The following is an 11,291-nucleotide window of genomic DNA, read 5'->3' as shown; positions in this document are numbered from 1 at the left end:
ACTCATCACCTCTGCCGCCGCGACAGGCATTCACACGCTCCTGCCCCTTGTTCTCGAGCCCAGCTTCAGACGGAAGTGCTGCTGCTGCTGCTTCCTTTCCCCCTCTACCCTCCAGAAAGAAGCGCTGCTCTCCAGGCACCGCCGGCCATGGGCCTTTTTTTTTTTAAACAAACGCTCAGGGCAAAGCTTCGCCCAAGCGCACATCACATACTTTTAAAAACAAATGGCGGGGGGAAATCGGAAGCCTCAGGCTTCCATACGGAAGTGGCTGTACAACGTTGGGGAGCGTTCAGACGGGGGGTACAGCGATTACAACCGTTGTACTCAGGATACCACCACTTGGGGACATAGTGGCAGAATACAACGGTGTAAAGCTGTTTACAACGGTTAGGGACGGAAGGCAGATGTTCGCTGTGTGAACGCCGGTAAGTACACCGATTGCAACCGGCACCTATTCCATTGTAAATGCCCTGTCTGAGTGTTGGACTGGAGGGGCCATTGTCCCGCTCCAACACAGCTTGTCTTCTGTTTTTACTTGTGATTTAAAATCTGGGTTTCTCTGTTTTTAATGTATTTTATCTTACGTGTTTTATCTGTATTGTAAGCAGCCTTGAGCTCTGTATGGAAGAAAGGCAGTTAATAGATGTTTTAAATAAATAAGATCTAAACAAAGAGAATAATAATATCGGCCCCAGTCGCTCAGTCTTACCTCCTCTGTCTGGCAGTGGCTCTCCGGAGTGTTTTCCCCAACACAAGTGGCTCGAAATCCTTCAATCAGAGGTGCCAGGGATTGAACCTGGGACCACCTGTATGCCAGGCAGGTGCCTTGCCCCTGAGCCATGGCTCCTCTGCAAACATTCAAACTAAACCAAAAACAGATTTGTTTGTGGGAAAATGCAGACATAAAAGATTCATGGCTTTCAACATCGCCCTTCCAGCCACGCTTAACCTTTGCTTCCTGCTGCTAGAAGGGAAATTCCGAAAACAGGGATGGGGCCTTTTGATCGATGCTCAAAGCACAAGTCAGTTAGCTAGATGATCTGACTATCCAGCTCTTTCCCCAGGGGGATCAGCAGCTATGCCTTCCACTGGGGAGAGGCAACAATCTTGTTTGCGCTGTCATTTACAGAGCATGTGGACGTCAAGATGGAAGAGCCAGATCCGGATGGACCCCCGAAAGAGGCAAGAGACCCCAGCGTTGCCCCTGTAGGAACCAGCAGGGCGTTCCCAAATGGGAGGGCTCCAAAGCAAATCAAGCAGGAACCTGAGGAGGGGCAGCAGGAGCGGTGGGAAGCCCAGTGGCAGGAGTTCCTGAAGACAGTGGAGTCCCCTCCCTCCGGATGGCAGCGCCCACAGATGCCTCAGCCGCAATCCTGGGAGGAGACAAAGTCTTTTCAGGATTCCTTCAGGGGAGCTGCGGAGGCCAGCCAGAGGCCTAGAGGAGGGCTTCAGTCTCAGACCTTTTCAGGCCTCCGCAGAACAGCCCGCAAGGCCCTGGGAAGCCCAGAGACCTCTGTGACAGTGAAAGAAGAGAGGCTGGATGAGGAGGGTGTCGGCCCTGAGGTGAACTGCTGGCGCTTCAGGCGCTTCTGCTACTGGGAGGCCGAAGGGCCTCGAGACGTTTGCCGGCGGCTCCAGGGACTCTGCTGTCAGTGGCTGGAGCCGGAGAGACGCACCAAGGAGGAGATCCTGGACTTGTTGGTCCTGGAGCAGTTCCTGAGCATCTTGCCAGAGGAAATGCAAAGCTGGGTGCGGGAAGGAGGGCCTGCGAGCTGCCTCCAGGCAGTGGCCCTGGCTGAGGCGTTCTTGCTGAGGCTGGAGGAGGAAGAGAGGCGAGGAGGGCAGGTGAGTGCTTTGCTGTTCGGCAAGTCTGAGTGGGGATGGGGCTGTGGCTTGGGGGCAGGGCATCCGCCTTTCGGGCTGAGTGTCCCACGTTCACTGCCTGGCACCTTCTAGGAAGGAGCCGTCTTGGCCTGACCTCCCGGACATCTGCTGGTGGTTGGTGTGAAATGACAGTGAGATGGACCAATGCTCTGACTAAGAATAGCAAGCCGTCACTGTGCTTTGTGGCAACTGTATTTTGTAGTTCATAAAAATACAAATGGTCCTTTCATGTCCCAAAACTAATGGGGGAAAATCCCACACTGATAATCTGATCCTATATCACAAAAATTAGAAAAGTCCCATCCTTGAGATATTGTAGAACAGCTTCTGTAGTAAGTTGACGAGCATCTAGATGTAAGCCCGTTTCATAGTTGTTCTCCCTCAGAAGTTATTCATAGTAGATCTCCCTCAGAATTCCCTAAAATAAACCACAATAATTATAACACAAAGGACACCGTGCAGCCATATGGAACCTTAGTGTTATAAGGGAGTATACGCTGAGGAAGATCTACTGTGAATAATTTCTGAGGAAGATCAGCTACGAAATGGGCTTCCATCTAGATACTCGTCAATTTACTACCGAAGCTGTTCTGCAATATCACAAGGATGGGTGTAATGATTTCATGTTTTGGTGTGTGTGCTTCTTTAAATGTTTAGTTTGACTGCAGTACTGTAAGAAGAGTAATAGAGGGAGACAAGTGTGATGTGATTGGCTGATGACTGACTGTGGGAGGAGAGGTGTCTATGAGGAGATTCTGTGTGTGAAGTTTGAAGAGAGAGCATAGTCCGTGTGACTATGGGAGTAAGACCAACAGTTTAGTCTGTGTGAATATGAGTTTTGAGTCTATTCTGTGTGAATAAGACAGAGTTCAGCCTGTGTGGCTATATAGATGAGCGAGAGATTAGACTGAGTGTCTACATCTGTCAGAGTGTAGTTTTGGGAGTTTGAGACACTGTGACACCAAGCTTTGCCAGTTATATTTACAAGTTTCTTTCATCCGCAACACTTCAAAATAACCAGAAACCTATTTTGTTCTTTATTAAAGAAATCATTTTTGTTTAAACTTATCCCAGAAATCAGAATAGTCCTTCCTCAGGGCCACATAGTCCTCTGAATTGCCCAGGCCCTATGTCATTCTACCAAAAGAGAGAGATTTGGATTTTTTAATTCCTGGTGGTTCTAAAAATAAAAACAGTCCCCCCAATAAGCGAGGATGTCACAATGGGACTTTTACAATTTTCGTGATACAGGATCGTATTATTAGTCGTGCGATATTTCTGTTATCTATGTGGTATGTAAGGACCATTTGTATTTTGATGAACTATAAAATACAGTCGCCACAAATCACAGTGATTTGCTTAGGTTTCACACTGTGATCCTGGTTTGTTTTTCTGACTAAAAATAAGGCCAGCTTCATATGAACACATGAAGCTGCCTTAACCCGAATCAGACCTTTGTTCCATCAAGGTCAGCATTGTCCACTCAGGGTGGCAGCGGTTCTCCAGGGTCTCAGGCGGAGGTTTTTCACATCACCTAGGAGGAGGAGGAGGAGGAGGAGATTGGATTTATACCCTGCCCTTCACTTGGAGTCTCAGAGCGGCTTTCAAGAACAGCTCTTGTCAGAGCTACGGCTTGCCCAAGGTCATCCAGCCAGGTGCAAGTGGAGGAGTGGGGAATCAAACCCGGTTCTCCCAGATTAGAGTCCGCGCACTTAATCACTACACCAAACTGGCTCTCTAGGGGACCTACTGCAGGGGTCCCCAGTATGGTGCCCTCCAACACCACCTCTTGTGCCCACCATGTGTTTTTAGAAAGAGGGCCAGGCTACATGGGGCTTTTGGCTTCTGATGAGCCATTGGTGATTTGATTGGCTGTGCAGATTTTTAAAAAATGTTAATTTGGCGGCAGCTGCCACCACAGCACCAGGATTTTTACTGTGTGACTGCCGATAACTTTGCTGTGTGACTTTGCACCACCACACTGTGTCAGAATTCCAAAGGTGCCCAGAGCAATGTTCCCTCTAAGCTGTGGAGTCTTGTGAGCAGGAATTCTACTTTGTGAGCTGCTGCCTTTAAAGTTGTGAGCGAGCCATTTGGCTCCTGCATCAATTAGTCTGCTCTGGAGCCCTCCTTCCTGAGCTAAGGCAAAGATATGTGAGCTGGAGGCTAAAAAACTGAGCTAGCTCACACTAACTCAGCTTAGGGGGAACACTGGCCCAGAGGCTCAAAAAAGTTGGGGACCCCTGACCTACTGCCTGTTCATTTTAACCAGAGATGCCAGGGATTGGAACTGGGACCTTCTGCATGCCAAGCAGACACTCTGCCACTGAGCCACAGCCCCTCTACCTGATCTCTGGTTTCAGAGCTGTCCCTGTGGGGTAAGGCATCCTGCAGCTGGGAAAGACATGGAACCTCCATGTGCGGGAGTGGTATACCACTGCTGGGAATCAACAATCTAGAAAAGGCACTTTTTTTGGCCTGTCATCTGACTGTTGTTGAAAACAGAGTGTTGGACTAGAGAGATCCTCAGTCTGAATCCAGCAAGCCGACTGTGGCCCTCTTGAATGAATGAAAATCGGCTCGCTTTACTGCTTTCGCTGCTGATACGGTGGGGGGGGGGTCAGGCATTTGTCCTTTCATTCCTGTTGTGACATTTCCCTGCCTCTGTTCTCTGGTTTCAGGAGCTGGAGCCTTTTGAGGAGGTGATAGTTCATTCCCCCAAGGAAGAACAAGATCCATCGGATACTGAGGAGATGCAGCTGTCTGGGGGGGCAAAGCAGGAGGGCGAGGCAGGCGCCAACTTCTTTGGTAACTGTCTGTAGGGTGCGATGGGGCCAATGGTTTTCTGAGTTTAACATAAGAACATAAGAGAAGCCGTGTTGGATCAGGCCAAGGGCCCATCAAGTCCAACACTCTGTGTCACACAGTGCCCAAAACTCAGGTGCCATCAGGAGGTCCACCAGTGGGGCCAGGACTCCAGAAGCCCTCCCACTGCTGCCCCCCCACAAGCACCAGGAATACAGAGCATCACTGCCCCAGACAGAGTGTTCCCTCTATACCTCTATACCTTGTGGCTAAGAGCCACTCACGGACCTCTGCTCCAGATGTTTATCCCACCCCCTCTTGCAGGCATTCAGACATGATGACAACATACGATTTGTCATTGTTTATACAGATCTGGGAGATCCTCTGACTCACGCGCTCCCTCACTCCTTCCCAGATAAGATACTTCTACTATTTTTGTTAGTCGCTACAGCTGGATCTTCAGAGATCAGAGTATGCAAACTACAATGATAATATATGACTTTACAAGAGGGGGAACCTGCAAGAAATCTACCCCCCCATCCCAGCCACTCCTTGTGTCCTTCCTTCTTGACCTACGGCTTTGGCAAAGTTGTTCTAGGTTGCCTAGGCAACCCAAAATGGCAGCTGAGATCTCATGAGGTAGTCTCCAAAGCATTTTAGAAGTTTTAATTTTTTTTTACTTCATCCTGCTTTTTAAAGTTTTTATATTTTTGCAGAAACCTGTACTTCTTCCCCAGGAACCACCCTCCCATGTGAATTTTTTTAAAATCCACATGGGGAAGGGCACCTGTGGCTAGTACGTATTGTTTTTTATTGCTAATTTATAAACGTATCTTTGTATTGTTGTACACTGCCCTGACCCCTGTCCCCAGGGAAGGCGATCTAAAAATCAAATCTAATAAATAAAGAATAAACATATGATTATTACTTAGCAGGTATATAGCTATCAGTGTTGAAGGCACTTCACACACATTAACCCCCCCACCTATATGTAATGTTTGAGGGAATTCTGTTTCACTATTATCTGAAGAAGAGTGCATGCGTGCCAAAGCTTATACACAGAATTAAACTTCATTGTTAGGGGTGGGCACGAACTGCATTTGCACAGTTTGTGTCAGTTCGTGGACGAATCGTGAACCAATATGAACCGTGAGGCTGGTTTGTGAAAGCAGGGGCTTAAATGGCTCTGAACCACAAACCGCCAAAATTCGTCACGGACATATGTTTGTGGGCCAATTTGTGCCCATCTCTGTTCATTGGTCTTAAAAGTGTCCCACTGGACTCAGACTTTGTTCTACTGCTTCAGACCAACACGGCTACCTAACTGAATCTATCCCGACAACCCTGTGAGATAGTTTTGGCTGAGAGACAGTGACTGGCCCCAAGTCACACAACAAAATCTATGTTAGAGCAAGGATTTGAACTCACTCCTAGTCCAGTGCTTGAAAACCACTACACAATGCTGGAGACATTCCAGACACAGGTTAAAAATCCCCATGCAAAAATACAACTTGCTGCGTGATCTTGGGCCAAACACATCCATGCAGCCTGAGATAAATCACAGGACTGATGTGAGGATTAAAGGAGGAAGGGCAAATAGATCCTGTCCGTTTTTCCTGAACTCTTTAAAAGAAGGGTGTGGTGGAAGAGGAGGAAAACAGCTAATGGTGAAATTATCAATAAAGATTGTTTTAAAAAAAGAAAACAGCTAATGGTTTTCTGTTTCCATTCCAGTACGCGATGGGCAGACGATTGAGAACGAGGCAGAGAATCTTCCTCCCGAGGAACCCGCACACGTGGAAGCCAGCAAAAGGCTGACGGAATGGGTGGAAGGGAAACTGAGGCAGGATTTTCCTTTTGTCCGAGATGGCGAGAAGGAAGGGCAGGACCTTCCACCAGAGAGAGCCAGACCAGATGAAGGCTGCGAAACCTCTTTGGAAAAGCGCAAGGGGACCCTCGTCCATGTTTGTTTAGGGGATGGAGCACCGGGAAGTCAATGGGGGTCAAAGCGAGCCCCAGAGAATCGCCCAGGGAAGATGCTGCGGAATGACTTTGACTGCAGGGAGGAAGATGACAGAAGCTTAAATGAGAGCCCTTCCCGAGTGAAGGTCCCCGAGGACACGGCTGAGTGCGGGAAAAGCTTCAGTCCGAGTCCGGACCTCGGTCCGCCTCCAAAGACTCAGTCCTACGAATGCTCGTACTGTGGGAAAAGGTGGCCGTGCCAGTCTCAGCTGCGCAGGCATGTGAAAATCCACACCGGGGAGAGGCCCCACAAATGCGCAGACTGCGGGAAGAGCTTCAGCACCAGCTCCAACCTCAGCCAACACAAGAGGGTACACACGGGCGAGAGGCCCTACATTTGCAAAGACTGCGGGAAAAGTTACCGGCGCAGGGCCTCCCTGGTCCAGCACGAGAGGGAGACCTGTGGGAAGGGAAGCCATTTGAACACTCCGGCGGTGGGCTACGTCGTGTTGGGAAACTGCACTTTGCTGTGCGTGAAAAAACCAACGGCGGGCGGGAGAAATCGTGTCATTGCTCCAAAGGGGGGAGAACCGCCACTGGCCCCTCCACCCCTAAAGGTCTTGACAGGGTATGCCCAGGAGAGAAGTATGAGTGAATAAACTGTGTTGGGAGGGGGACAGATTCTTGTGGCAGGGCGAACCTGGTTCAGAGCAAGACAGCTCTCACTGAGGAAGAGAATGGCTCGGAGCGCGGCCGGAACATTTTATCCAGGAATCAAAGGTTTCTCTCTGAGAGAGGAGGATAACGTTGTCTCACTGCCACGTCATGCAGAAAACCATCTTCCAATCCTGACTTGTTTTGCAGGGGGGCCTAGAATGGGCCGGAACAACTTGTGGCCCACCTGCCCAACGCAAGTCGCTAGCCGTGTACGGTGGCCTGCCGGGCATATGACAAATACCTTCTGCTTTTCCTGCAGGATGACACAGGCATAACTGAGAAAGGGGGCCTACAAATAAGCTAAGTAGATATTCACTATGGCATTCAGCTTGGTGGCACGCATATCGTGTCAATCTTTAAAAAAAAAAAACAAACCTGAGGGGGATAGATCTGGAAGGTCCACGGTGACTGTGGAAAGCCTTGCCCCGTTGGAGATCAGACTTCTGGTCAACGAGTGAGAAGGAGCCAAGGAACTACTATACGATGCTCAAAATAAAGGAGATGAGGTGACCCTTGCACTGAGCTTTATTATTGTATACAGAGTCCATGATATCTTTTCCTGAGAAGGAAAATATAAATGTGCCAGTAATTGGGGTGGTGGGGCAGTTAGACTTTTATTTTCTTAAAAGAAAGCGGATTGTGGTTGGGAGAACCCAGGTTTTGTGCAAATAAAAGTCTGGGAGAACTTTTAAGTAGAGGTCAAATTTTATAACACCTCACACGCAGATACCACAGTGAAACCTCCAGGCTAGAAGCAGAAATTCTAGGTACAAGGTCATGAGACACCTGACTGCAAACTCTCTCCAGAGACTGAACTGGATTAGAACCTCTTGGCTGAGCTAGAAAAAAGTCACTGAGATTACAGCGGGGGGGATTATATCATGCCTACATTTTTTTAGTTTTTCACACACACACCCATATTATGCATTTCAGGGTGTCACTGTCCTTGATATAGGTCATATAGATTTTTCCTTAGGAGAGAGGCAATTAAATCATCTCTGTACCCAGCCTCTGATAGGCTAATAAATACATATTGAGAAATAGATAGGTAAGCCCCCTTTGTAGGGCAAAAATCTTCCTTGTCTAGGAATCGAACCTGGGCCATGGCGGTGAAAGCGCCAAATGCTGACCACTAGACCTCCAGGGAGAGAGGCAACTAAATGGTCTCTGTACCTCAGCCTCCGATAGGCTAATACTACATACTGAGAAATCCAAGAATCAGTGAGTCATCTGCGAAGGGCAAAAACCTTCCCTGGCCGGGAATCGAACCCGGGCCGCAGCGGTGAGAGCGCTGAATCCTGACCACTAGACCACCAGGGAGAAAGACAAGGAAGTAGTCTCTCTGCTCCAGCTTCTGGTAGGCCAAAACCGCATGAAGAAATCAAGGGATAGGTGCGTCACCAGCCTAGGACAAAAACCTTCCCAGGCCAGGAATCAAACCTGGATTGTGGTGGTGAAAGCACTAGACCACCAGGGAGAGAGGCAGTTAAATAGTTTCTGTACCCCAGCCTCTGATAGGCTAAAAATACATATTGAGAAATCAAAGGATATGTGAGACACCTGTGTAGGGCAAAAACCTTCCCTGGCCGGGAATTGAACCCAGGCCGCAGCAGTGAGAACACTGAATCCTGACCACTAGACCACCAGGGAGAAAGACAAGGAAGTAGTCTCTGTGCTCCAACTTCTGGTAGGCTAAAACCACACAGAGAAATCAAGGGATAGGTGAGCCACCAGCCTAGGGCAAAAACCTTCCCTGACAAAGAATCGAATCTGGGCCATGGCGGTGAAAGCATCAAATCCTGACCACTAGACCACCAGGGAGAGAGGTAATTAGTGTCTGTACCCCAACCTCTGATAGACTAATAAATACATATTGAGAAATCAAAGAATGTGAGCCCCTTTTGTAGGGCAAAAACCTTCCCTGGCCGGGAATCGAACCCGGGCCATGGCGGTGAAAGCACCAGATCCTGACCACTAGACCACCAGGGAGAGAGGCAATTAAATGGTCTCTGTACCCCAGCCTCTGATGGGCTAATAAATACAAATTGAGAAATCAAAGAATGAGTGAGACATCTGCGAAGGGCAAAAACCTTCCCTGGCCGGGAATTGAACCCAGGCCGCAGTGGTGAGAGCGCTGAATCCTGACCACTAGACCACCAGGGAGAAAGACAAGGAAGTAGGCTGTATGCTCCAACTTCTGGCAGGCTAAAACCACACAAAGTAATCAGGTGAACCACCAGCATAGTACAGAAACCTTCCCTGTCCAGGAATCACACCCAGGTTGGCTGGAGTGTGTGTGTGTGTGGGGGAATGGTGGGAAACCGGGAGGGGGCCATTGGCAGTGTCTCAACATGCTGATGTCACTTCTGGGCACACAAGAAGCAATGTCACCATGTGGCCAATGAGCCCCCCCCCCAAGGTAAGTCTCCTGCCAGTTGCCAGGGAGGACCTGGCAACCCAAATTAACAGCCTCTGCACTGTCCTCTGGGTCAACCAAGGCAGCAAAACAGGAAGCAGGGGTATGTCCTCCCTGATGGTGGTCTTCCCAGGCCTGGTTTGGGAGGGGCTCCTCGGTGTTCACCATGGACCCTGGTCTACATCTATGGGAGAAGGATTGCCGTGTCTTGTGAACTACTGGCTTAGGGCAGCAAAGAGGGGAAGGATATCTTTGGAGGATAAAAAGCAGAGGCCCCACACATAGCAGAGGATGGTTTCAATCCATCGACCTCTGGGTTATGGGCCCAGCACGCTTCCGCTGCGCCACTCTGCTGGCTGCCTGGGGAAAACTCCTCTCTGGCTCCTGTCAACCTGGCACCTTGGCAGTGCGATCATTGGCCGGCACATCTGGCTGTTCACCAGATGGTGATTTGAATGCCTGCAGGGACGTGTCTAGCTGTGGCTGAGTGGGGAAAGAAATGGGATACTCATCTGTTCTGCTCTGCATTGGTAGGCTTAACTCCTTCCCTCACTGAGGCCTTTTAAAAAACTAGACATAGGAGAAGGCTGTTTGGCTGCACGGTCAGTATGGTTGCCAGGTCCCCCCTGGCCACTGGGGTGGGGGATGGGATGGGGGGTAGGCTTGCCAGGTCAAGGTTGGGAAACTCCTGGAGATTTAGGGATTGAGCCTGGGGAGGATGGGGACCTTTGTGGGGCATCCCTTTTCTCCAAGGGAACTGATCTCTATAGTCTGGAGATGAGCTGTAATTCTGGGAGATCTGCAGGCTCCACCTGGAGGGTGGCATCCCTACTTCCTGAGGAACACACTCTGTGGGCTGACAATGCCCTATCCTAAGGGATCTGGCAAGCTCCAAGTCGTTCTTGGTAGCTAATTGTGCCTTCCTGGACTGATGCCCAGGCGGCCACCAGTCCTCCTCTCTGTGTGTCCCATGCCCTATCCTAAGGGATTTGGCAAGCTCCAAGTAGTTCTTGGTAGCTAATTGTGCCTTCCCGGACTGATGCCCAGAAGGCCACCAGTCCTCCTCTCTGTGTGTCCCTACTCACACATATATTGTGGCAAGCAGAAATTCAACTGGTGCAGCTATGGCACCTTGGAGACCCAGTCAGAAATTCAACTGGCGCAGGCAGCTATGGCACCTTAGAGAGGCAGCAAAGAGGAGGAAAGCTGTGGGCATGCTGCATTAATCAGGTTGCGCACAAAGGCTGTTTTATTGGGGGGGGGTCTTTTCTCTGCCGCTTTGCCAGCAGACACTGGAAAGGGTTAAACACACTGAGGTCTGGTTTTCTAGAGAGGGTGGGGGGGATGGGGGGGTATCGGAGCTGCCGTTTTTCCCCCTCCCGAGGGAACTTCTCTTTGCCATCCTCTCCTTGCGAGGAGGGGGTGCAGAGTCGGTGCGGAAAGGGAACGCAAAGGCTGGGAGGCAGAGGAGGCGGCCGTGAGTGCAAGCAAGGAAGCAAAGATGGAA

General features: G+C 49.8%; 1 protein-coding gene and 5 non-coding genes across 6 annotated transcripts in view; 1 reads left to right on the top strand and 5 right to left on the bottom strand.

Annotated features, from left to right (window-relative positions):
• Window positions 1-1,146: 1,146 nt before the first annotated feature.
• Window positions 1,147-11,291, top strand: part of LOC107122602 (zinc finger protein 208-like) — a 74,658-nt gene continuing 64,513 nt past the window's right edge. Inside the window, exons 1-3 of the mRNA XM_015425715.1 lie at window positions 1,147-1,845; window positions 4,566-4,692; window positions 6,424-7,046. Coding sequence (XP_015281201.1) covers window positions 1,147-1,845; window positions 4,566-4,692; window positions 6,424-7,046 — 1,449 coding nt within the window. The remainder of the gene's footprint in view (window positions 1,846-4,565; window positions 4,693-6,423; window positions 7,047-11,291) is intronic.
• On the bottom strand, window positions 8,617-8,688 carry TRNAE-CUC. The gene has a single exon. It is a non-coding gene; the product is annotated as a tRNA-Glu (tRNA).
• On the bottom strand, window positions 8,947-9,018 carry TRNAE-CUC. The gene has a single exon. It is a non-coding gene; the product is annotated as a tRNA-Glu (tRNA).
• Window positions 9,286-9,357, bottom strand: TRNAE-UUC. Its single transcript has one exon. It is a non-coding gene; the product is annotated as a tRNA-Glu (tRNA).
• Window positions 9,460-9,531, bottom strand: TRNAE-CUC. The gene has a single exon. It is a non-coding gene; the product is annotated as a tRNA-Glu (tRNA).
• TRNAM-CAU lies at window positions 10,067-10,138 on the bottom strand. The gene has a single exon. It is a non-coding gene; the product is annotated as a tRNA-Met (tRNA).

The sequence above is a fragment of the Gekko japonicus genome, unplaced genomic scaffold, assembly GCF_001447785.1.
Source record: "Gekko japonicus isolate JY-2015 unplaced genomic scaffold, Gekko_japonicus_V1.1 scaffold1592, whole genome shotgun sequence".
Taxonomy (NCBI): Eukaryota; Metazoa; Chordata; class Lepidosauria; order Squamata; family Gekkonidae; genus Gekko; species Gekko japonicus.
This window is presented reverse-complemented; position numbering and strand designations above follow the sequence as displayed.